The following is a 27,366-nucleotide window of genomic DNA, read 5'->3' as shown; positions in this document are numbered from 1 at the left end:
TTGGCTTACGAACTGCACCCATAGGGGGTCTGTGACCTTTTCTAAGAATTCCTGCGATGTTCCAGGATAGGACATTGTATTCTAAATTAACCTCTGTCACGTCGATGGGCTTATTAGTTAGATCGGGCTTTGTTAAAACATGAGGGTTTTCCTCCCAGGGACCTTGTTCTACTGCTGTGATCATTGTATCTGAGATCATCTCTAAGTTATCAGGGACTATCCCAAGACTATCTGATGTTGAGAAGTGTCCGGCCGAAAAGTTAAATTCATTAGTGGGGGGATAAAAGGTAAGATTACCACCCAGTCAGTCGCAATCATTAAGGCCCGACAGGACGTTATATCTGTTTGAAACCTCCGTACACGGGAAATATCCTAATCCACCCCTCAAATGAACTCCGTTGGGCCTCGGGTATTTATGTCCCACCCCTCTAGTCCTCTGTGATAAGGTATCTTGTTAACAAACCACCTGTTCCTGTTATTATTACCATCCATCGGTCCCAACCTGTAGAAAAACCCAAGAGGTAGGATTTCTATGCCCTGACCTCCCTGTGGAATGCCTCTCTCTACTTCCCTCAGTATCCTTTCCACTGGTACCGGGCTATTAAAATGTAACACAATACAATCTCCTTCTCTACATTTTCTAGTGCGGCCAGCCAGGCTACTCTCCGGGCCACGATTATGTTATGCCCTACAATTTGACCTTCTACAGTATTTCGGGATAACCAATGTGTGACCTTGTTTTTGATCTGGGAGAAGTCCTCTTTCTCTCCCGCAGGGAGGGGAGGAACATTTGCCAGAACGATTACTAGTGGAGTACTTTGTGATGGTAAATCTAATGTGATGCAGCTACCTTTGTCGTGGGCTATCTTATTGTTTTGTACAGTTCCCTTAATCTGTGGGGATGGGTGTTTTCCTTCTCCATGATGGATCACTTGTGTCCCCATGAGGCTACTACTTCCCTCCTCACCCTGAACAGTATCCTTTGTGGCCTTAGAACTAGGATCCCCGTTGATTAAAGACCCTCTCTCTTTAGATGTAACAGGTTGTCTAGCGATGGGTATAGGTGGTTGGATAGATTCAGTCCACTTGCTTGTATTTGTTGATTGTCCCCCACTTCGCTTGCTATCTATTAGCGAGTGTAACAATTGTGTGTTATCTGAAGTGGTTTGTTGTAGCTTGCCCAAGTTATCATAGATTATTTTTAATCTCTCGATTAGGGGGAGCATTAGGGATTTTACAATCTGTTCCACCTGCCCAATTAATCCTCCTTCTCCCTGTACGGTCATTAGCAATCTTTTCGGTAGCTGATGGCGGTCAGGGTTAGATGGAAGGGGGATGCTCCTAGTTTTAGCTGAGGCGGGGACTTGTGTAGGTTTGCAGAGGGCTGGTCGGTTACCCACTTTATTCACGATTTTGGCTATCTTGGGACATGTACCCTTCTGTCCTCCCCCACACCGCTTCCTTTTCCTCGTTTGTTTAGTGCTTGTGATGACTTTATCTTTGGTGGATCGTACGTAGGCCTTTGTGGGGTGGATATTAGGGTGCCCGATATCCTCCTGAGTGATATTACTGTCCTGTGAGCTATTCCCCAAGCTGATTATACTTTGTGTGTCGGACAATATACTGAGCTCTGGGTCCACTGGGCACTGGCGTACTCGATTTTCAGGGGTAATGAAGTTTTTAAGTGTGCCTAATGAGGAACGTTTGGAGCTAAGGAACTCTATAGAGAGCCGTTTTTCTGTAAATTCTATCTCTCGTTCAAGGACAGCTGCTGCCCTGGTGATAAAATTATCCAATGTTCCGGTGATGCTTCCCCCGGTTAGTTTAATCCGTTTAGATAGTCGCGATGACATGATTGCCAGAGAAGATCGACCTTAGTTAAACAGGTAGAGAAAAGTACATAAAAGTCTTGGTCACCTGCTTTTATAGTCCAGGTCTTAGGGGGATGGCCCGTCCCGGCCTGTGACGGCCTTGGACGGTCCCACCCTTGTCCCGGGCTTCTCCCGGCGCGTCTTCGCGGGACGAGGGACCTGACGAGTCTTTATGCGCCTCCTCACGCGGTCACTGGTGTCGTCAGTGTGCCCCAAGGGATCCTGGGGCTTGTAGGCAGGAGGTGGACCGGCGGAGCAAAGCCCGGACTGTCGTTCGGTGTGCAGGGGGGGCAGAGCCAAGCCCGGCCGCGGGGAAGGAACAGCGAACACAAGAAATAGCTAAAAGCAATAGGCAGCCCCAAAAGTAGCGTCTGGCAAGCACCCGGGGACTCGGCCCCTGACGAGTCTTTATGCGCCTCCTGGCGCGGTCACTGGTGTCGTGGGCGTGCCCCAAGGGATCCTGGGGCTTGTAGGCAGGAGGTGGACCGGCGGAGCAAAGCCCAGCCGGTCGTTCGGTCTGCAGGGGGGGGGGTGGAGCCAAGCCCGGCCGCGGGGAAGGAACAGCAAACACAAGGAATAGCTAAAAGGAATAGGCAGCCCCAAAAGTAGGGTCTGGCAAGCAATCTTTTGTCAATACGGGAGCATCCCTGCTGAGGGTTGTGCCCACAACCCATGAAATTAAACTGCACTGACCAGACCTAGGGACGTCTAGGCCTGCGAGGTGCTCAACCAAATGTCCCTAAGGTTTCTATGAATTTCAAATATTTTGCATCAATGAAATGCCTGCAGTAATCATCATATAAAATTCATTTAATCAAAAAAGTTTGAGTTCATTTTTACAGAACAGGTGAGTTTACAAGGCTTATAACAAAACATATAACAAATCATATAACGAATCCTCTGTTTTGGTATTCAAACACGTAATTGTGCTAGTAACTATAAATGCAATTTTCAACAAAAAACAACCCAATGCATTTCGGGTTCCGTAGAACCCTTCTTCAGGGGTTAAAAGTGATTGTTCAGCTTCCGTTTCTTCTTGTCTTTTAGTTCTGTGAAAGGGCACTGCAATACAAATGTTGTCTTTCAATGTTCATATGTTTGGTGTACATAATTCTGATAGGATTAGCACGTGAGTGATAGAATGCGAAAAGGTGCTGTGAATTAATTGGTGAAGATAGACTAAGTTGAGATGATCCTAATGTGATCGTGTGTAAAAAATCTGATCGTGTATCAAAAACGTCATCGCTTTGAAAGCCACATGCCTTTGGCCCAACAGTGACAACCACTGTGCAGGTGATGGGAAAAAAGATGCATAGTAATCCTGCCCCATGTGAAAGTACACGTCTCTCTGCATCTTACCCGGTGGGACTTTTTAGAAGACGTGTTCTGGGTGGAAAGACAACATCATCAATCACTAAATATTACTTAATGAAATCAAACAATCAACGCTCGAGTGATTAATAAGCCAGCCAGTTCTTACCCGTTAGAATTATCAGTGAATCGCACTCCCGAAACTCCAATATGCTTCGTAAACGTGTAGAACTGCAATAAACAAAGTCATCAGAAAGTTATGTAACGTCCTTTGTATATTAACTGCTCCATCTTACTGAATCAAGAAAACCGACAAGCGCTTACCGCTCTTCAAGTCGTATTCCATTATAAAACTGAAATCCCAATGTGTTGACTGTGGCTTTAAATGTCCGTGATCATTTTCTGAAGCTTGTGTGCTGCAGATGTAAAAAACACCGAAACCATCCACCAACACTATGATTCTAGGAAGCTTTCCACTATCATTAATTGTTTTCATTAGCCAAAGTGCCTATCTCGATGAACACGCAACTGCGACCTCTAATCCTGCAATCCGGTTGACCTCTTCCGCCTCAAGTCCTTCAGGTATCAACATCCGGTCGTTCCCTCACGCTCGTCTTATAGTGAGCATTTCATTGATGCAAAATATTTGAAATTCATAGAAACCTTAGGGACATTTGGTTGAGCACCTTGCAGGCATAGACGTCTCTAGGTCTGGTCCGTGCATTCCCTGAGATTTGCCACATCGTTCATCAGAGCGTCAAATTTGGGTTTCAGGGATGTTTTTAGATTGCATACTGCTGTAAGGAGCTCTGTGAATTTCTTGTTGTGATCGTGGAGGATTTGCCCCATGATGTCCGTCGCCGCTGTCGAAGTGGCAATAGCCTTGTCTTTCATGGCTGCTGTTGCCCCATCACCAGATCTGTTCCCTTTTTGTTTCACAATAGCTGTTGGCAAGTCGCTGCAAGGCAGATCGTGTGTCAATATAAGCAGGCGCTTCTGATGGACTGGACTGCAGGAGCTAGCAGCCCCTTTGCCTCAGCCTTGTGGTCCTTTCACATGTGGCGGCAAATACCTCTGGAGTCTGGCAGTGCATCCAGAGTTTCTCCAGCCAACCCCCTAGCGCTAAAAGCACCCTGGGTGCAGATACGGAGGGGGTGGGCGGTGAGTCCCCAAAATCTAACCATGTAATTTAAGGGCATAGGCCATTGTGGAGGCCCCAGCGTGTACCTGCTCAAGTCAGAAGCCTCTGGTGTCCCTCAGCGCCTCTTGGCCGCTCCTGTGGCCTGTCACATACTACTGGGCTCATGGGAGTCTGTGGGTGGTGGGGGGCAAGGAGGGGCGCTTGCCCCCTTAGAGCGCCCCTCCTTGCCCCCCCTGCGCACGCCCATGTGCACAAATGCACCCCAGAGGGAGACCTGACGCCGGGGCTCGTCCTCAGGCAGGACATCACGGCGACCCCTCCAGGTGCCGGTGGTTTGGGGTTCAGCTGGAAGCAGAGGGTTACCAATGACAGAGGGGACAAGTGCAGGCGCCCTGCAACCCACTTTTCACCACCACATGAAGGAAGAGGTGACTGCTGTCGGCAGGGAAAAGAACCCGATCAGCTCATCGACCCAACTTCCAGAAAAAAAACCTTCAGACGCCATGGAAAGGCAGCGGCATTTGCTGTCTGCGAGTCTGTCAAAGTAGATTTGTACAATAAACCCATTTGAAAAGGAAACTGAATTTAATGTCTGCCCCATCACAGTCACCACGCAGCATCTTCAATCCCTCGTTCATCCCTCTTTTACACCTCACCTCCACTGGTCTCCCTCAAATTGGGGGGGGGGGGGGTAATTCATCCAACCAAAGCCATGTGCAGAGTTGATTTGCAGGGGCTCTCAGTAGGGGTGAAAACACAACAAAATCCTCATTACCAAGTAAATGGGCTTTTAAAGACCTGTGTGAAGTACTCTGGTGCGGCTGTGTGTGTGTGTGGTGTTCCGGTAAGCGGTCTCAGCCAGGCACACACATTCTTATAACATTCACACCCCTCAGAATGACAAATCACCACTTCTAGCTGCCTTGTCGTGGGGTGGGAGTGGGGAGATGTGCACAGCAGGGGGAAAGGGATGGCCAGTGCAGGTGATGCTTTTCTTTTGTATAGGAAGTTCTGCTGGCATCATAGCCCAGGGTTTGCTGTCTGTGCACTTGTATAGATGTGTATTCCATACAAGTGCACAAACAGCACACACTGGGCTATGACGCCAGCAGGAATTACTTTACAAAGGAAAAGTGTCACCTGCACTGCCATCCCTTTCCCCCTGCTGTCTGTGCATTTGTATGGAATACACATCCACGGCGCTGCTCACCAGATAAATGGTTAACAGGGCCATGGATCTGTCTCTTTTTACATCCAGGGTGCCCACGAAGAAGTAGAGGAGGCCCTGGCAAGGAGAAACCAGGAGACATTTGACCCACATCTATCTACACAGTGAGTCCTTCGGGAGGGGCTGAATGCCAGGATGAAAGTGCTGCTGATCAGCCCGACTCCACTGAATAGTATCAGAAGAGCAGGCAGCAGTTTTTAAGTAAGTTCCAGTAACTTTAATGCATTCTACAGAATGACCAGCATTACCTACTGGCTGCATATCTAGGTTACTCTAAGTGAACGGTGTTCCAGACTTACATGCATGGAAACGTCAAGGAGGACAGTCCCCTCCGAATATGCAAATGTAGTGTAAGCTAGTAGGTGCCGATTTACAAGCCCCTTAGGCCACTTTTGCGTCACTTTTTCCATGTTAAAAGTGACGCAAAAGTGGCGCAGGGGGCTTGAAAATCTGCCCCGAAGTGTTCAGCTTTTGGGGGGCCATTGGGATAATTTTAGGGTTCAGGGTTCAGGGTGGGTATGGGTTTTGTGGTGGCAGGGATAATTTTAGGATTCAGGGTGAGTATGGGTTTTGGGGTGCCAGGGGTAATTTTATGGTTCAGGGTGGGTATGGGTTTTGGGGTGCCAGGGGGTAATTTTATGGTTCAGGGTGGGTATGGGGTTTGGAGCTCCAGGGGTAATTTTAGGGTTCAGAGTGGATATGGGTTTTTGGGTGCCAGGGGTAATTTTAGGGTTCAGGGCAGGTATGGGTTTTGGGGCTCCAGGGGTGATTTTAGGGTTCAGGGCGGGTATGGGGTGCCAGGGGTAATATTAGGGTTCAGGGCAGGTATGGGTTTTGGGGTGCCAGTGGGGTAGTTTAAAGGTTCAGTGTAGGTATGGGTTTTGGGGTGGCAGGGATAATTTTAGGGTTTAGGGTGGGTATGGGGTGCCAGGGGTAATTTTATGGTTCAAGGCAGGTATGGGTTTTGGGGTGCCAGGGGGTAATTTTAGGGTTCAGGGTGGATATGGGTTTTGGGGTGCCAGGTGTAATTTTAGGGTTCAGGGTGTGTATGAGTTTTGGGGTGCAAGGGGGACATTTTAGGGTTCACTGCGGGTATGGGCTTTGGGATGCCAGGGGGACAATTTTAGGGGTCAGGGCGGGTATGGGTTTTGGGGTGCCAGGGGGCTAATGTTAGGGATCAGGGAATGTATGAGTTTTAAGGGGCCAGGGGGTAATTTTAGGGTTCATGTGTGCTCTAATTGTTGTCCAGTTTCAAATGCAGAATTCACCACTTTTTTTTCTCAGCTTGGCCTGAGCATTACCCGATCCTGATTGTCTGCCATTTTAGCCCCGCCCCTATTGATTCAAATTAGCCACGCCCCTTCATTTACCAGGTTAGCCCCCCCTGGAAAAAATTCTGCAGATGCCCATGACTGGGCTCCCTATCGCCTGTGGCCACCAGCAAGATTGCTCCAAGTGTGCTGCAGCCCACCAGTGCTGCAAGGCTACAGTCGGGGAATCGAACCAGAACAGAGGCCGTGCTCAAAGAAGAGCTCCAAGCTTGACCATACTCTCACCCTGCTGATGCCCGTGGTAGGAAGGCCTTGATCTTGCTGCTGCCGATCCAGGCTCCCAAGATCTGTCAGGGTTGTTGAAGAGATCATGTAAGGAAGGTATACGAAACACAGCGTAGGTTGAATTAGGATAGTTTATTTCTTTCGTTAAGATAGAGAGTACAGGAGCCCACGCCAACCGCTGCACTGGCATACATAGAATCTAGAGTACGAAGGATTCCAAGCTCCAGTGCATGCGGTGAACGCGAGGAAACGCACGAGGATATAACAGTTGTTTGGGCAGGCGACAAATCAGCTGCAGGGCCTCACTTGTTTGCTTCATAGAAGCGGGGATCAAATCGTCGTTTCGCCTGATCTTGTTGGCGTCTGGTCAGAGCCGTAGCTTCCAGCGTTTCAGATTGCTATGTGTGACATTTTCATAATATCAGTGTAATTATGAGTGACATTTCAATGACTATGAATGACATTGCAAGCAAAATCAAGTAATGACGATGGGGAAACATATAGATTTCTGAATTTACACCCATTTGAGCAACATGAAACTCCAAGAAGATCTCACAACTGCTGCAAAGCACCAGAAATGGAACGGCACTAACCACACTGTCAGTGTCCCTCCATGATGGGATTATAGCAGGTATTTTCTGCCCTTCTTTAACTCTTCTTTCTCCAGAGGCCGCATGCTTGGCATTTGCAGACTGCAGGAAGCCCTAGGCGACACTTTCTGCTTTGCAATACCTGTATGTTAATTAACCGGGGCGGCTGCTCGCCACCGGCACAATCACTGGTCAATTGAGAGAACACTGAAAACTTACACAGGTGAGGGTTTGCTGAATGCAGAAAAGCCAGAAAACCTGTACTAATCGGGCGGGTGTGACTGTGGAGACTCTCTGCAACAGGCTGCCAGGCTCAGGCCACAAACCACTCCCGTGGCAATCATAATTTTGGTTGGTTTGCAATGCCTCCCGCTGTCCAGGCTGCCATGTCATGTGACTGTCCCGGCGGCTGCTGCACTCGGCGTACACGGTCAGTGTCAGTGTGACGGTTGGTCAGCCATCACTCCGATGAAGTACACTCCACGTGACTTTCTCTCGGCCCGGGCTGGGCTCACCTCGGCAATATTTAATTCGCCGCAGCTCTGGCAGTGACCAGAAGGTAAGCCCCACGGCAGTGCTGCCTGAGCCGCTACACCAGCTTTCCTCACAAATTCCCCACGACTTCATGGCCCATTGTATAAAACAACCTGGCTGGTCTGGTCCCCGGCTATCTTGGTAGTTGCTATTGGGCACAACCCGGCCCAGGCCTTGAAGTCAGGCTGTTTGTCTAGGAGTGGTGTGGTGCTACAAAATTTAAGATACATTTTAGCACTGTGACGGCCAGCAGCGCTTAGCTCGGACTGGAGTGCCCCAAGTCTGCGGGAGCTGCGTGCGCAGCCACAGGTGGAGCGCTGGTAGCTGCCACACACTTATTTCCTTCCATCGCTTCAGTGACAGCTGAGAAATCACGTGTGACAATGCATTTCAGTGCAGTGATGCGGAGCACCACCTGAAATGCATTAGTCTAGCACCTGACGGGTGGTACTTGGCAGGACTGACTGAGCTCACGCTTAACTGACTGATGAGCTGCCATCTTGAGCCCAACCGCTACCCAAATGCTTTAAATAGTTTATGCATTTGTTTCTTTTTTGTCTGTCTTCTCTGCTTTCATCAGTGAAATGGTGAGCTCACTTCACCTGCTTACATTATATATATAGAGTTTAGAATGACATGTTTTCCACCTGGTACTCCTATCACACCACACCTGAAGGAGCTCCACTGGCTCCCCATTCACAAACAAGCACAATTCAAATTCCTCACCCACACTTCCTTGTCGGAGTAATATCTCTTTTACCTGAAATTGAGCCCAAGCTATTTGTAACATTTATTGGTAGCCAGATTATCCACCACAAGTAACAATGCCATGTTGTTATTGTGATGCTCCATGCCAGTACCATGGAAATTAAATAGGTAAGCATGATCATGGACCACTACTATATTCTGTTTGTATGAAGTCTAGGTCTTACATAAGGCATTTCAGCCATAGCTATGCGGAATATGCATGCATGTACCATAACCGCCCTCGAGTATACTTTTAGTGCAGATAGTTAAACCGTAGTAACTTGAAACGTGTAACTATTGTTACTTCCTTAAATGTCCTCATCGCAGCCCCAACACACATCTAATTTTAAGCATCTTTTGTGTACCTCAATATCTGCCGACTTTTAGCTGGTTTCTGCAGGTGAGGCTCACCAGCATTCATTTTTGTGATCCGTCACTTGTTTTTCCTTAATGGACTTTGATCCAGAGCAAGAGAGAAAAAAACTCAAGAGGGAAAGAATGTGGAAGAGAAAGACGAAAAACAGAATATCAATCGAGGTGTTGAATTCTGTGAATGTATTCAGTTTACCCTAATTAAGGAGCATCCAGTGCCATGCTTCTGAGGAAACCGATTAATGAAAAATAGCTTAAGAGGATCCAGTTATCTGTTGAAATGCAGTTTGCAAGCCAAGATGTAAGAGGGATCACCCAAAAGAGATGTCCTTCAGGCTTCAGATCCAAGGTTGAATGCCTATTTTCATATGAAACTATCAAGACCAGATCACTTCCACTGTCACGGTGCCCATCAGCAACTTCCGTGGGCCCAGCAGACTGCTATACTCTTTTTAGGGTACCTATACCTGTGGGAGAACATCCTTTACAACGCGGATGTTACCCCGCACTACAGTTACGACGCGTCTTTTACAACGCAAGTCGTAATCACGACTTGCGCTGGAGGGCGCTCAAGGACAAGGAATAGTAGATTTACTATTCCAACACCTTCCCTACTGTACGTAGGCTGGTGTTGGAATAGTAAATTTAACTATTCTAAGTCCAGCACCCCTACAGCGCAAGTCGTTGTAACAACTTGCGTTGTAAAAAACGCGTTGTAACGGTACACGTGGTAATACCACGCGTTGTACCGTCATACATCCTACCTGTGAGTGTATTAGGAGGGAAACAAGATGCAAATGCTGCAGCAAGCCTGAAGCCGGTAAAAATAGGCCCAGCCTGGCAACATTCAGCAATTTGGTACCCCTTGTGGCATACCACCTGCTCAATCTTTCTGTGAAGCACTTAAATACTTTTATTGATTACATTAACGTTGTCAAGGATAGCATCCCCTCAAGCTCCTCCTATAGGAACTTACCGGCCACTGATAAGAACTCCCATTTTTTAAACTGAATTACCTTCTATTAGCAAGTAACACTTTTATGGCTTACTGAGTAAGGTAACATCTGGCTCTCCCTATGACAGCTGTCCCTCACAAATTTAAAAAATAGTATTCTTGTGTTTTTCCTGACCTTGCTTTATCGTTACTTAATGACTCTAACTCAAGACCTAGTTCCCAGCGCCTTTAAGGAAACAGTTGTGGTCCCACTATTAAAGAAAATTGGCGCAGACCCACTTATTTTGGCTAACAATCGCGCCATTTCATTGATTCCTTTTCTGACCAGAGTGTTAGAAGGACATGTTGCCAACTGCCTTTGCTCCTTCCTTGAGCAATCCCATTTTCTCAATTCCCATCAGGCGGGCTTCCACCCATCTCCTTCAACTGAGGCAGTAATTCTGACTGTGCTAGGTGAAATGAGGGAAGAGGCAGACGGGGCACTACACAGGTGCTTGTGTTCCTTGACCTATCTGCGGTCTTCGACCCATTCCACCATGAACTTTTGGTGGACCGTGTCGGACGTGGGCATCCAGGGAACAGCGCTTAACTGGATTGTGTCATTTTTTAAAGATTGTTCCCAGTTGGTTCAGCTGTCCCGTCTTGACTCTACTAATGTAAAACTGACCTGCAGTGTACCTCTGAGATCGTCCCTGTCCCCCCATCTTTTTAACTTATACATCTACCCTTTGGCACGTGCTCTCAGGAAAATGAATGTGCTCATTTTCAACTATGTTGATGATATGCAAATTCTTTTTGCAATCAATAACACCCCATACTCTATCTTGATCTTCCAAAATACCATGCTATTCAGCCGTGACTGGATGACTAGCAACCAACTTAAGTTAAACTCTTACAAGACGGAGCTTGTTTTGATCGTAGACTCTCAAAATCAGTGGAACTCCAACTGTTGGCCTGTCGAAATAGGCATTTTCCCCCAGCCTAAAACCTCAGCAAACAGCCTAGGAGTTTTTATTGATAACACTCTTTCTATGAAGCCTCGGGTAGGGTCTGTAGTTTCCTCCTGATGTCTTCAGCTGCGGATTATCAGAAATATTGAAGATTTCTTACCTTAGAAGTCCTTGTTCAGGTTGTTCTTGCTTTAGTCAATTTACATATCAACCATGCGAATTCGCTTTATTTTGGCCTCCCCGAATACCTGATAAAGAGAGTTCAGTTGGTACAAAACCAGGCAGCCACTGGCTTCTGGTGAAACAGCGCTCTGCTCTTAAGATCGCCTATACCATTTTTAAATCTCTGCATGGCAACTATCCCGAGTTAAACTCCTCACGCATTCATTAGTATAGTCCTCTTCGTTATTTGAGGTCATCGCATTTCAACCTTCTGGTAATTCCCCAGAGTCTATGAGGTGCTAGATCCTCTGTACGAGCCCCTCCATTCTGAAACTCCCGTCTATTGAATATCAAATCAATGGCTCGTTTCTCCAGAATTAGACCGCTCCTGAAAACATGGTTGTTTACTGAAGCATATAAAAAGGTTGTGGTGCTAGTTATGTTCTTTAATCAGCGCCAAGAAACTGCTGATGTATGTGCGCTTTATACATTTTTTTAACATAACATACAGGGAAAGCCCCAGGCCACACATGCAGGGTCCTGTCAAAACACGCACGCACACTCTCTCTCTCTCTCTTTCTCTCTCTTTAGTGATGACGTTGTTTGTTACTTTTTCACATAGTTTTTCTTTTACTTCTGGAAAACCGAATGGTTGACAACTTGAATCATTATATTAGAAGCTGAACAAAGAGACTTGACAAATGTAAAAGGAAGGTCCAGTGGGAAAGATATTGAAGCAATGTTCAGAATATTATGATTTGATGGTAATAGGAGTGTGATTTTTTTAGTGTCTCTGTCTGATGATTTCAGCATTGCAAGTATAACAGTAAAAACATAAAAGGGGTAGCCCCTGAACAATTTGCTACCGGAGCAGCCAGATAATGCACAGGGATGCCACCTTTAAAAGTGAAAAATGCGGATTATTTATTCATGTTAAGTGTATGAGCTTTCGAATATCCACTGTATTTTTTTTTAATGGTGTTATTCCTTCTGCTCACTTTAACAATAATTTAGTATTATGTTAGTTAGATCTAAAATACTTCAAAGCAGGTTATACTTGTATTTAATACTTAAACTATTTATTTAAAAAACTGAAAATTTCAGCTAAGGCAGATGTTCCCAAGATTTCTGCACCCAGCTTGACATGGATTTACTGACTACACCAGTAATATACCAGCCAAGTGTCAACTTTAGATGAAGATTAAGCAGGATAATGTCAGTGTCTAGCAGGAGCTTTCACAATATGGCCCACCATCTTGCCCTTTTTAGGCAATACCTTGTTTAATATTTGCTCCATTCACTCTTTTTGTTTTTATCTTCCTAGCATGTGCCACACCTCGTGTAATTGTCCTCTTTGCACTCCTGAGAAATGGTCTCTTTTAACTGTCTCACACTTACCTACTTTCATGCCCATCTAAGGCTAACTTATTATCTCCTTCTATGCTCCATTATTTCGATACTGATTTAGACCGCTGTTTAACTACAGTAATGTGAAATGATAGTATACAGACTGAAATAGCAATACAAATAATTTGCAAGTGAGTTTTTGTGTGTACATTTCTCTTCCCATATCTGTTTTAAAAAAATGTCCTTCTCTATAGGAATGAATGTGGGCTACTTTGGATGGCATCTATTTGGATGTATTCCCCCATGGTGCCTTGGAGGCGTGGCACAGCCCAGGCCCAAGGTAGCCCTGGATCAGATAGCGGGGTGCCAAGAGATAGGCTATGGTGACAATTAGGGACTTAGCGGGCAGTTGGGGGATGGGGACACAGCTTGCTTTGGTCCTGCTATGGTAGAAGAGTAGTGGGTTCTTTTGCTGCCTCCCACCCCCCCGTGCTGCTTATGGGAGGATATGATGTTTGCTTGACTTGTTTTATTAGTGACGTCGTAATGAGGCTGAGGCTTTCATTGTCGCTTAAGACAGGTGGCTGAAACCATAGGAATCACACACTAGAGCGGAATGATTGGGTCTTGCAGAGCAGATGTTGGCAGAGGGAGCACAGGAGAGTGATGCTTAGATCTGGTGTGAAAGGACGGAGAATGGAATGATTTGGGGGTGATGAGTAATGTTTAGTTTGTTGTGGGGTTGTCCATGTTGGGGAAGGCTTAAATGTGTTTTTTTTTTTAAACAATTGTATTAGTGAGGTGGGGTTGTTATGACATATGTTGTAATTTATATAAGTTTCAGCTGCACACCTGCCCTAATAAAGATGCATTTGCTTTTAAATTGGCCTGCTTATTCTTTGACATCTCGTCCGATGTAATAATTGCATTTTGCTTACATGAGGTTGCTTGTCTTACAGGTGTAGAAAAGCTAAATATGACTATTTCAACATGCCCAAAACATCTGTGGTGATTGCTTTTTATAACGAAGCCTGGTCTACACTTCTAAGAACAGTTCACAGTGTCCTTGAGACTTCCCCGGATAATTTGCTGGAAGAAGTCATTCTGGTCGATGATTACAGTGACAAAGGTAAGAATCTTCTTTGCTTCAAACTTGAAAATACTGCCTGATATCAGAACTTTAATATAAGAGACCAGCAGGCCTGCCACTACACCTTAATTCACAATATTACTTTAGGCTGAGCTCTTAAAAAATTGTACGTACTCCCTTATTTCAGTCTGTGGTTCTTCATATTTGTGTGTAATCTAAACATGCTTCGAAACTTTGTTTTCTTGTCATTTTTCTGTTTAATAGCCTTATGATGTCTTCTACATACTAATGCCATGGCAAGTCATGTACCGATTGTAAATTTGACGGTTGTAATATGACAGGAACTACAGGAACGCAATAGATGACACTGTGAGCGATGGGGTCCCCAAGCTATATCTAACGGAGGATGGGGCCTCCACAGTCCCCTCCAAAAATGTAAAAAAAAGAATTAGCGGGCAGGCCCGGGGGATGGGGTGCTCAAGGCCAAAACTGTCCCAGGAAAGAGGGGCCACGTGCCCCCCCTTACTTAAGAAAAAAAAATGGCAGGGGATGGAGTCCTCAGGGCCGAAATCGGCCTGGCGGGGGCCCGGGGTATCGGGTCCCTGGGGCCCAAAAGCATCAAGGGAAAGGGGGCCCCCTTTACTACTCTGCAAACACGCCTCCTGGCATGTTCTTGGTTGGAGGATGAAGTCCCCTTCATTGTTGAGGGTCCACGCCTCCTGGCATCTTCTTGGTTGGAGGATGAAGTCCCCTTCATTGTTGAGGGTCCTTAAGGGCCAACTAGCAGACCGGTTGCCTCCAGTAAGCCCCACACAGGTGGATTGCTGAGAGGTGGTTGGAGGCCACGCCCCTTTTCCCACCACTCTGCAAACGCTCCTCTCGGCGAACTGATGGTTGGGTGCTGAGGTCCCCTGGCCTCTTGAGGGCCTCAGGTGTAAAGTAGACTTCATCCTCCAAGCAGCCGTGTGCCACGAGGTGCGAGTGATGAAGAAAGGAGGCCTGGCCTGTGACCACCTCTCAGCAATCCCACTGTGTGGGGTTTACTGGGGGTAACAGGTAGGCTAGCAAAGGGGACTTTATCCCCAACCAGAAGCGCACCAGCAGGCGCGTTTGCAGAGTGGTGAACAGAGGGGGCGTGGTCTGCTATCAGAACTCAGCAATCCTGCTGTGTGGGACTTACTGGAGGTAATAGGAGGGGTAGTTGGCCTCCAAGGACATCCTTGGGGGCCATACCCCTCCTGTTACCTCCAGTAAATCCCACACTGTGGGATTGCTAAGAGGTCTTTGAAGACCATGACCCCCTTTCCCCACCACTCTGCAAACTTGCCTCCTGGCGCAGTACTGTTTGGGGGATGAAGTCCACTCTACTCCTGATGGCCCTTGGGGCCAAGAAGCCCTCCTGGTACCTCCTGTAAGTCCTACGCAGCGGAATTCCTGAGCGCTGGGTAGAGGCCAAGCCCCCTTTCTCGACAACTCTGCAAATGCGACTACTAGTTAAAAAAAAACATAGAAATTCACTGAAAAAAACAGGTTTCAGGGAAGTTATAGTTAGAAATTAGCATTTAAAAAACTTTAGAAATTCACTGAAATAAAACCACAGGTAGCAGAGACATTATAGATAGAAATGAGCATTTAAAAAAACCTTCGAAATTCACAAAAAAAACAATGGTTACGGGGACGTTATAGTTAGGCTGACATTTCCCTCATACAAAACCAGAGAAATTCAGAGGTTATAGTTAGCTGAGCCAACTATAACTCCCGCCCTCGTAATACACTGCTTATGACCTCACATATTGCATCATTCATGACATGGTCAGTGACATCACTGATGACATCTGAAATGACATCACTGTTGACATCAGTAATGACATCATCCACAGCATCTCTGATGCACCCTCTCACACCCCTATAGAATCTTTGATACACCCACTGCCACTCCCACACAACCATTCACAAACCAATTCACAGGGCCATACCAGTACTTACTCACACATTCACTGATTCATTGATCGATACACACATCCACTCGCTCACCCATACTGCCTCTCATAGACCCACTCACTCATGAATACAACCATTGACATATCCACTCATACAGCCATACTGGTGCTCACACTGATTGAGTCACCCATAGAATTACTCACACACCTAGACACTCACCCATACAGTCAATCTTACAGCCAATTACTCACCCAAACAGTTACCCACCCACTTACTTACTCATACAAATAGTAGCACATGCTCACTCAGGTATACAGTCACTGACAGAAGCATGCACTCCTCTATATAGCCACTCTCACATTCACTCACTCATGCATACAGTCGCTCATGTATATTGCCTTCCACATACTCAGTTACTCACCCATACTGCCACTTGCACTTAATCACCGACAGCCTTACAGACACTCACTCACCCATACAACTTTTCACACACGTAACAGTACCCCATACAGCCACTTACTCACCCACTCACTGATCCATACAGGCAGTCACACACCTCCTCACCCACAAGCACAGACACTCAGACAATCATAGACTTAGTCAGACAAACAATCAAACACCCATATAGCCATTCACGTGCCCACTAGCACACTCATACACCCACTTAAACATCAGCTGACAGACAGAAGCACACATCCAGACAACCAGTCACTTACCCGTACATTCACTGAGACACCTAATCACTCATGTATACAGTCAGTCACGCACCCACTGAGTCATCCATACATTCACTCATATACCAACTGATTCGCCAACACACCTTGGTATATATATTTAACACTCATAAACTTTTAAAAAACACTCAGTCACTGGATGATGTCATTACGGATGTCATGAGTGATGTCATTTGAGATGTCATGAGTGATGTCATCTGTGATGTCACTGACCATGTCATGAGTGATGTAATAAGGCATTGCGGGGACGCGAGTTATAGTTAGCTCAGCTAACTATAACAGTTATAGTTAGAAATTGGCATTTAAAAAACCTTAGACATTCACTGAAAAAACCATAGGTTTTAGGTAAAGTTGTAGTTAGTTGGACATTTCACTCGTACAAACCCAGAGAAATTCCCCCGTTATAGTTAGTTCAGCGAACTATAACTTGCGCCTCTCAATGCACTGCTGATGACGTCACATATTACATCACTCATGACGTGGTCAGTGACATCACTGATGACATCTCAAATGACATCACTCATGACATCATTCAGTGACTGTGTGTTTCTGTAAAGTTTAAATATGGTTAATATATATAGGGAAATGCATATTGAAAAATGAGTGGGTGTATAAGTGTCTGGATGATTTAGTAGGTGCGTGACTGACTATAAGTGGGTGATTAAACGTATCTTACTGAATGCATGGGTTAGTTACTAAACTGTGTGAATGTCTGTATTAGTCTGTCTGTTGGTGTGTAAGCGGCTGCATGGGTTTGTGAATAGCTACATGAGTGTCTATATGGGTTATTGATTGGTTGTCTGTATGGGTGGCTGAGTGTTTGTGTGGGTGGGGTGTGTGTGACTGCATAGATATGTGAGTGGGTGATTCACTGGGTGCATGGTTTCAACATTGCATCTGTGATGGACTGTATGGGTGAGTGAGTGTGTGTATGGGTGTGTTAGTGAGTGAATGTATATCTCAGTGGTAAATGTCTGAGTAACTAAATATGTGAAAGGCAGTATATATGTTTGGAGTATATAAATGGCTATAAGTGAGAGTAGGATTGTGGGAGTCGCTGTATGGATGAGTGTGCTTGTATCAGTGATTGTATAAGAGCGTAAGAATGTGCTAGTATTTGTATGAGTAAGTGAGCTGGTGTGTGTGTATAACTGTATAGGTGAGTGAATGGCAGTGTGATTCAATATTTGCATGACTGACTGGATGTGTGAGTACCACTATGGATGAATGGCGATGTGTGAGTGTCTATATAGGTGTATGAGTGCATAAGTATGAGTGACTGTACGGATGAGTGAGTTAATGTAAATAATCTAGGGCTACTTCAAAAATTAATTATCTCAAAACATTGTAAGGGAAAAAACAATAGTGACACTAATGATTAGAAAAGTACAAAAATAATTTATTAGACTTCATAGTTATTTTGATAAATATAAAAAACACAAATAGAAAATGGTGCTACAGAGACTGACAATTAAACTACATTCTGACCGCATTCATTCATTACACAAGCATACTACATTCAAATGGTCATATTGATATATATGATCTTCTTAGTGAGAGCAGTTTAATTTGCAATTAATCTAGCAAAACAGCTTGATGAACACAGGATTTTTTTGGGTGGTTTCCAGAATAACTCAACGCGCTTTTCGACAGACTACTGCCTTCATCAGGAGTTCCACCACCGAATGTTGTGCTCTGTAAAACAATGTATATATCACACATGTAAATATGTACATTAGTGTCACTATTATATACAATGCACTCTTTTCATGATATTGTGATTACCATTGTTGCAAATTTGGGATATAAATTCACATCCTATTAATTTATCAAAAAAGGGCCTGTCAAGAAAATACATACAAATGCAAGAAAAGTTGGTGCACGTGTTGACACATAAAGAAATACATAGCCATGTGTCTGAAACAGACATTACTGCATAATAGGCTATCATTCAACAATAAGACACTTAATGAACGGTGTCCCTTACCCGAATATTTGATCAAGGTCCATAGAATAAGATGCGAGATAAAAAAAACTTTCCAAAGTTGCAATCTGCTGGAAGAGATATATGAGGGCCAGAATGAATACAGAATTCAATCAAATTAGTAACTGAGCTAGTGCTAGTAAAACTGTTAAGTTGATGATAAATGAGAGAAACAGTTACCTTATCTGCATGTAGTAGATGTTCAGGGTCACGGACTGTTAGACGTTAGTAGGGGTCAAATTGAATCTTGAACTGTCATATACGTGTGAACACAGATGGCTTCAGAAGGCCTAAGGAAATACGCCAACAGTAAGCATAAAGAAAAAGACCTCATTTCTTTCTAACCTGTGTCTACAAAATGCAGACCAGAAATAATAATAAGGACATACGTTTAGTACCTTTATATATCAGCCTGCGTAGGAGTAATGAATTCCTCTCTTGCCAATTTCTTTTTGATAAAAATGATTCTGGCCCCTAAGCTGAAAAGACGAGAATAGATACAGTGTTATTTAAGGGAGGAAGTCCACGGTGACAGAACGTATATATGCTACCTCCCTTTACTAACAACGATTTCCAAATAATATATATATATATATATATATATATATATATATATTACCTACTGGCGGTCGCCAGTAGGTATATATAGTTAGGATTTTTTCTCTATGGGATTTTTGAAAATTCTATGTCTAATAACTTTGGCGTTTGTGGACGGAATTGGCTGAAATTTTCAGGAAAATGGCACATTTTGTTTCTGAGCAGCCCTTGAAAATTTGGGGGGGGTTCGTCAAGGGGGGGCCGAGAAAAAAGGGGGGTCCCAAAACGTGTTTTTAACATTGAGTTTTCCATAGGGCGGTTGGCCTCACTTTTAGCCCGAACGGCTGAATGGATTTGCACGAAACTTGGCAAAATTGTAGGGACTGGTAGCCCGATGTGCCTTTTGTAGGTCTCAATATATGTGCTTCAGTGGATTTTGAGAAATTAACGTTCAAAAAAAGATATATATCTGTAACAGCGGACCGGGCAGCGCTCCAGTTCGCGTACTTTTCGCGCAACGGAGCTTTGTGAAGCGAAGCTGATTGGTTCTCCGGCGTCTGTAAACATTCCAAACAGTCCGTAGCGGCCGCCATCTTGTCTCTCGGTAGGATCGAGAGACAAGAGGAGGCCAAAGCGAAGGGGCAAATGACCATAAGGGGGCATAGTAGATCCTCGCTGACCCCCTAGGTTTGATGTGGAGGTTTTAAAAGGGCCCCGCGGGGCAAAAAAAAAAAATAATAATAATAATCGAACGGCTGAATGGATTTGCACGAAACTTGGTAAAATATTAGGGACTGGTAGCCCGATGTGCCTTTGCTAGGTCTCAATATATGTGCTCCAGTGGATTTTGAGAAATTAACGTTCAAAAAAAGATATATATCTGTAACAGCGCTCCGCTTCGCGTAACAGAGGTTTGCGAAGCTGATTGGTTCTCCGGCGTCTGTAAACATTGCAAACAGTCCGTAGCGGCCGCCATCTTGTCTCTCGGTAGGATCGAGAGACAAGAGGAGGCCAAAGCGAAGGGGCAAATGACCATAAGGGGGCATAGTAGATCCTCCTTGACCTCTTAGGTTTGATGTGGAGGTTTTAAAAGGGCCCCGCGAGGCAAAAAATAAATAAATAATAATAATCGAACGGCTGAATGGATTTGCACGAAACTTGGCAAAATTGTAGGGACTGGTAGTCCGATGTGCCTTTGCTAGGTCTCAATATATGTGCTCCAGTGGATTTTGAGAAATTAACGTTCAAAAAAAGATATATATCTGTAACAGCGCTCCGCTTCGCGGAGATAAAATTATATCTGTATTACCTAGCTGTTGCTAACACCAGTTAGCGACGGCTAGTAGGAGATAGCGACCATCTTGGGCCCCACTTTGCATGTGAGTGATATTTATCACTAATGACATGCAAAGTGGGCATGCCAAGATGTTAGCGACTGGAAACAGTCGCTAACATCGCTATCTCCTATTATCAACTTTTGGAAATATTCGCGATAAGCGCGAATATCTCCAAAAGCTAGCACCTGCCCTGAGCAGTTCTAAGGCATGTTATCCAATGGGAGGTGGATAACATGGCTAAGAGCATTAGCTCGGTAATGCATGAATATCGCTGAGTTTTCAGCGATATTAATGCATTGCGGTAGTTTTTTATCGTATTTGCGATAAACCTTGATAATAGCAAGGTTTATCTGCGATAATTTCTGACGATGCTTAGCGGTAAAAAAATCGTTGCTAAGCATCGTTAGGGATAAATATCGCTTAACTTTGGTAATATGCCCCAACGTCTGTTAACGTTCGATTCGAAGGAAATCAGGAAGTGTTGAAAAACATTGTCTGCGCCATCTTGCCTTTTTTCAAATGCCACACTTTTGTCGTGCACGGCAGTCATTTTAGATGCCTTGACCAGACCCACTCTGTGCACGCTGTCGATCCTTAGCATGACTCCCCACCCTCGCAAGCATCTCCCCCAGGCAGTGGTCACCCCCGCTCTCTGTCTTATGCATGGGTAATAAACCACCCCCCATCTGTGCTGCTCTTCCCTGAGAATCACACCCTGTGCCCGCCCGACACCTCCCTTTCGCCCTATTCACTACCGCACCCTCTGACACTCCTTTTCCTCTGTGTCCGATTGTCCAGGCCGGTCCTAGGGTATCAGCTAGCCCTGCAGATGTAGTTTATGGCCCCAGCTGTAAAGAATCACCCCTCTTCAAAGGAGTTATAGTAGATCAAGGCCCACACTCGATGAGATCCGTCACAGCAGACGCGTTCCTATTATCTGAAAACCATCCTGTATTGTGATTGGGGAGGGGACCGAGCCTGAAGCGGAAGATTCCAGGGATGACTCTTTGTACATCAAAGTTTTTACAATTATGTGTCACATTAAAAATATATAGCACTCCAACAAAGTAGTAAGATTATAAAACTTTAATAACTTATAAATATATACAAGAAAACAAAAACAGTAATAACATATAAACATTTTTAGGGAAAAACAACGAAGTAGCGGTCGGCTGTGCGAATAGTCCCAACGCAGCACAACGTCCAGATTTCTGGCGTGGGGCGTCGCGGGGGGTGGGTCATCAGTAGCAAACTGTTGTGCGAATAGTTCCAAGGCAGCAGAACGATGGCACCAAGGTGATGTCCAGTAAGTTGCCGCACTGGTTTTGGTATCCTACAATGCTGCTCCGAATAACGGCGTGGGGCGCCCCGGGGGAGGCGGCGTGAACGGGCCTCTCCAGGTGGAGTGTCATCTGTTGTAGTGGGGCGCCCCTTTACCGTTTCAGTTGCCATTCCGTCTGTTTTTGGTCCACTGTGTCAAAAACCGCAATTCAGCTGAGTTGCGCCCACTCTTGCGGTGCAGCGATAGGCGGCTGTCACAGGACTCTCAAAATGGCGGCAGGCTCTTTCCTTTTTGGGCCTGGTCCACTGAAATGGCCCTGGGACACCTTGGAAATCGGACGCTTGTCTGCTAGGTCTTGGACCCCATTCTCGAAAGCGTCCCCTCCGCCTTGAGGATTTATCAAAAGTTTTGGGGGCCCCCGACTCCTGTAGGCTTCTGGTGGGGAGCGGTTGCCATGATTGCTCGCGGAATGACCACGACGGAGCTACGAGATGGTGGTGCTCTCATGCTGAAGCCAGCTTCAGTCTGAAACATCCAGAAACAAGGTGGGGCTTTCATCGTTTGGGAAAAAAAAAGTTTTCATCCAATGAAAAGTGTTGTTTTTAGGTCATATGATCAAGCCTTCCATCATTAGGAAACCAAAAGTAAAATGAACCAATGAAAAGTTTTATAAACAAGTCACATGACCTGTTATGCGGCATAGGGTATAAAATGCGGAGAAAATACGTTGGCACGTGAGGCGGCGTCAGTAGCGGACCGATGTGCGAATAGGCCGAAGGCAATACAACGCGCCAAGATCCGGATGGCACCGAGGTGGTGTCCAGCAAGTTGCAGCACTGGTGTGGCCATCCTACAATGCTGAAAGTCGGCGTGGGGCGCCCCGTTGGCCTGTGAGTTTGCGTCAGTAGTGGACCGATGTGCGAATAGGCCGAAGGCAGCACAACGCGCCAAGATCCGGATGGCACCGAGGTGGTGTCCAGCAAGTTGCAGCACTGGTGTGGCCATCCTACAATGCTGAAAGTCGGCGTGGGGCGCCCCGTTGGCCTGTGAGTTTGCGTCAGTAGCGGACCGATGTGCGAATAGGCCGAAGGCAGCACAACGCGCCAAGATCCGGATGGCACCGAGGTGGTGTCTAGTAAGTTGCCGCACTGGTGTGGCCATCCTACAATGTTGAAAGTCGGCGTGGGGCGCCCCGTTGGCCTGTGAGATGGCGGCAGTAGCGGACCGATGTGCGAATGGGGCCAAAGGCAGCGCAACAATATTTTCGGAATAGAAGACACCACAAGGCGCTGAGATGCCAAGATCCGGATGGCACCGAGGTGGTGTCTAGCAAGTTGTGGCACTGGTGTGGCCATCCTACAATGGTAAAAGTCGGCGTGGGGCGCCCTGTTGGCCTGTGAGATGGTGTCAGTAGCGGACTGATGTGCGAATGGGGCCAAAGGCAGCGCAACAATATTTTCTGACTGACACCACAAGGCGCTGAGATGCCAAGATCCGGATGGCACCGAGGTGATGTCTAAGTTGCGGACCGATGTGCGAATGGGGTCAAAGGCAGCGCAACAATATTTTCTGTATGGAAGATACCACTAGGCGTTGAGATGCCAAGATCCGGATGGCACCGAGGTGATGTCTAGCAAGTTGCTGTACTGGTGTGGTCATCCTACAATGCTGAAAGTCGGCGTGGGGCGCCCCATTAGCCTGTGAGATGGCGTCAATAGCGGACCGATGTGCGAATAGGCCGAAGGCAGCACAACGCGCCAAGATCCGGATGTCACCGTGGTGGTTTCATAGTTGAGAGGCACTTCATCTGCAGTGGGGTGCTGAGATCCGGATGGCACCGAGGTGATGTCTAGCAAGTTGCTGTACTGGTGTGGTCATCCTACAATGCTGAAAGTCGGCGTGGGGCGCCCCATTAGCTTGTGAGATGGCGTCAGTAGCGGACCGATGTGCGAATGGGGCCAAAGGCAGCGCAACAATATTTTCTGAAGAGAAGACACCAAAAGGCGCTGAGATTCCAAGATCCGGATGGTACCGAGGTGGTGTCTAGCAAGCTATGCAGTTGAGTTGTGTGCGCACTTGCGGCGAATAGGTCGAAGGCAGCATAACAATGTTTTCTGAATAGAAGACACCACAAGGCGTTGAGATTCGGTTACCACCGAGGTGATGTCTAGCAAGTTGCCGCACTGGTGTGGCCATCCTACAATACTGCTCCGAATAACGGCGTGGGATGCCCGAAGGGGGGGGGGGGGAGGCGGCGTGAACGGGCCTTCCTAGGTGGAGGCTCGTCTGCTGTAGTGGGGCGCCCCTTTACCGTTTCAGTTGCCATTCAGCTGAGTTTCGGCTGCTCTTGATGCTACAGCGACAGGCGGCTGCAACAGGACTCTCAAAATGGCGGCCTGTTCTTTGGATTTGGGCCTGGTCCACTAAAATGGCCCTGGGACACCTTAGAACTCGGACGCTCGATTTTTTTTTTCCTTTCCTGTACATGCAAAAAAAGGTAAATGCCCGGTACGTTACACGCTTCATCTGCCACGATGAACTCTACAGAGGAACCGAAAAAAAATAGTTATGGTAACTATACCATGCATCGTCATATGGAGAGGTGGCACCAATTAATTATAGTGCTGCATAAAAGAGAGATTTGGAGGAGAACCCCTGACCTGCTAGTACATTCATCAAAGAAGTGGCACTGACAGCATCAGAGGCAAGGGAAACGGTCCCAAATATTTAGAAGAACTTTGGAAAGATTAAAATGACATGTTTAGATTGTGGCAAATTAATTTCATGTGGACAGATGAGTGTTACTCTAATAAATACAGCATATGAACATCATCATAGTCGATGGTTGGTAGAGACATTTTGACTATATCCTGGACCTGCCCGTCCTCGCCCAAAATGGCGCCGGAATAAATGGGACTCGTAGCTCCTTGTTGTGTACTGGTTGCAGAACCTTGAAATCACGAGATACGTATGCAGTTTTGAAGCACATGGCGGGCGGGGACGAGAATTGATTGAATATTTCGACATCCCTATTGATATTAAGTTCTGATGTGTTATTGATTACTGTACTATTGAAAGTTCGAATTAACGTCACCCATGGTACTTGCCCGCAAATGTATATCTAGATAATTTTATTGTAACTGGCCCTGTCGTATTTTAATTATAAAATGTACGTCCACCGATTCCGTAACTGTTAGACACCTTAGTTCTTGCAACCTAATGGCCCGCCCGTTACGTTCCTCTACAGTGTAAATGTGTACTCATCATATACGATTACAGTTTGCTCCGTGGCCGGCCCACGTGGTTATAGGCTCGTATTTGTATAATGAAATTTTCACAATAAAGGTTTTTAAAAGAAAACATGGTAGTAGTATATACATTGGTAAAGTTTTTAATAATAGTCACTGTTTTAGAATCATTAAAAGGCAAGTGAAATAAAGCAGACCAATTACATGAAGGGTAAAAGGTATAATACGAAGGAACGCAGTAAAGATAAATGGTCAAGGGCTGTTGTGTTTTCTATTCCTGCAACATAAAGTGATCGATAAGAATCTCATATTCAGGCGTATCGGCGACTAAGACAGCAGGTCGACCCTCTTTTGCTCAACGGCTCCGTCATGGGACGAAGAAACGCTCTTTTTCTCGAAAAAAGAATATATTTTACTTGCAGGACAGTTGTAAATTTTCCGGGAAAGTACATTAGCCTGGAACATTATAACATATATTTAAGAAAAAATAATGTTCGGAAGTAATAAAAAGCGTAATTTTTAGGTCATATGACCAAGCCTTTCATCATTAGAATAAGAAAAGTAAAATGAACCAATGAAAAGTTTTATTAACAAGTCACATGACTTGTTATGCTTACGTTACGCGCTGCGCGCCCCGGATGACTTCCGGATGCGCTAACGCGGCGCGTCATATGACGCATTACGCGATAACGCAGGTCCAGAATATAGTCAAAATGTCTCCACCAACCAGCGGTCGGAACACAACCCCTTTCAGCAGGCTAAATAGTTCTGTTAAATGACAACAGAAGGGACAGGCAACAAGAACCATCAGTCAAAGAGGGGAGGGCTAGTTCTTCTCTACCGGGTTACATTGGGGCGCTACCGGAACTGATCGAATTGGTAGTCTACAGTGTTTCTGGATGTTTCAGACTGAAGCTGGGGTTAGCATGAGAGCAGTACCATTTCGTAGCTCCGTCGTGGCCATTCCGCAACCAATCATGGCAGCCGCTCTTTATCGTTATTTTGGGCGGGGTGGGTGGCGGAGCCGAGCTGTTTTGCAGCCATCATTGTGTGGAGTTCAGTTCATTTCACTAGTTTTGTATTTGTCATGAGGGGTTGTTCCTAATGTTTCTATTTTAGCGAGGTCAAAAAGAGATCCCGTTAGTGGCCTACTGATTTTGCTCGATTCCTTTTCTTTTTTTTTTACACGATTTTTCGTTATCTGCAAAGACTAAACAGAGTATTGCGACTCTGTGTTTGTTTGTAAATAGAGAATGAACCAAAGAGAACCAATTCTAAAACAGTAAATACTTGGATAACAATCAATCAAATGGAGAGAGAAGCAGGCACGACGTATTACAACGGGGGCAAAGGCCTGCGTTAACTACCCTTAACTATGTGCAAAGAGAGAGTACTCCTAATAGAAATGAGGGGGGGGGGGCACCATTCAAAGCAGATCAGTGTGCATAAACACGAAAATGTTTTCACTTACCACGTACTTGACATTCGACAGCTTATGATATTTGCTATTAAAAAACCATTGAAATTCACTGAAAAAACCATAGGTTATAGATCATATATAGTTAGGAATTAGCTTTTACAAAACCTTGAAAATTCACTGAAAAAACCATAGGTTATAGACCATATATAGTTAGGAATTAGCATTTAAAAAACCTTATTTTACTCACACAAAACCATTGAAATTCCATATATAGTTAGTTGCAGTAACTATATATCGCACACCCGCAATCCACTGCTGATGATGTCACATATTACATCATTCATGACATGGTCAGTGACATCACTGATGAGATCACTGATGAGATCTCAAATGACATCACTGATGACATCACTGATGACATCTCATTTGACATCAATGACCACATCACTGATGATATCATTCATGTGACAATACAATGCATCTCCTCATATTTTAATATAACCTCTGTTTCACCCAGTGTTAAATACAGAGTATAATTTTTGAAACCATTGACACACCAATACTAGTTACTACATATGTACTCACTGATTCCTACGTCTACACACACATTCACTCATTCACCCATACAATCATTCATACATACAATCACTCATCTTTACAACACTATCATATGCACTCATACACCTATACAGACACTCACACTCTGCCACTCATCCATGGAGTTACTCACACACCTAGTCAGTCCTGTAAAGAATCAATCACACTTCCATTTTCTTGTCTATACAGTTAAACATAGAGCACCTTATATTTTGAAACATATACTAACACATACTTACCTTGTTATACAATCATTGATATAAGTACACATTGATCTGCACAGAGTCACACACCTCCCAGCCAGCCACACACACACTCAGTCTCCCATACAAATACTTGGACAATCAATCAATAACCCATATAGTTACTCATATAGCTATTGATCAACACATGCAACAGTTTACAGAACAACAGACATAATGATGCACAAAT

General features: G+C 45.3%; 1 protein-coding gene across 1 annotated transcript in view; it reads left to right on the top strand.

The window, feature by feature from the left end:
* GALNT12 (polypeptide N-acetylgalactosaminyltransferase 12) overlaps positions 1-27,366 on the top strand; it is a 1,011,450-nt gene that overhangs the window by 189,390 nt on the left and 794,694 nt on the right. The window contains exon 2 of the mRNA XM_078687689.1: positions 13,724-13,893. Coding sequence (XP_078543815.1) covers positions 13,724-13,893 — 170 coding nt within the window. The remainder of the gene's footprint in view (positions 1-13,723; positions 13,894-27,366) is intronic.

The sequence above is a fragment of the Lissotriton helveticus genome, chromosome 4_1 (assembly GCF_964261635.1).
Source record: "Lissotriton helveticus chromosome 4_1, aLisHel1.1, whole genome shotgun sequence".
In the NCBI taxonomy this organism is placed as follows: domain Eukaryota; kingdom Metazoa; phylum Chordata; class Amphibia; order Caudata; family Salamandridae; genus Lissotriton; species Lissotriton helveticus.
The sequence above is the reverse complement of the archived record's forward strand: the minus strand, read 5'-3'. Positions and strand labels throughout refer to the sequence as shown.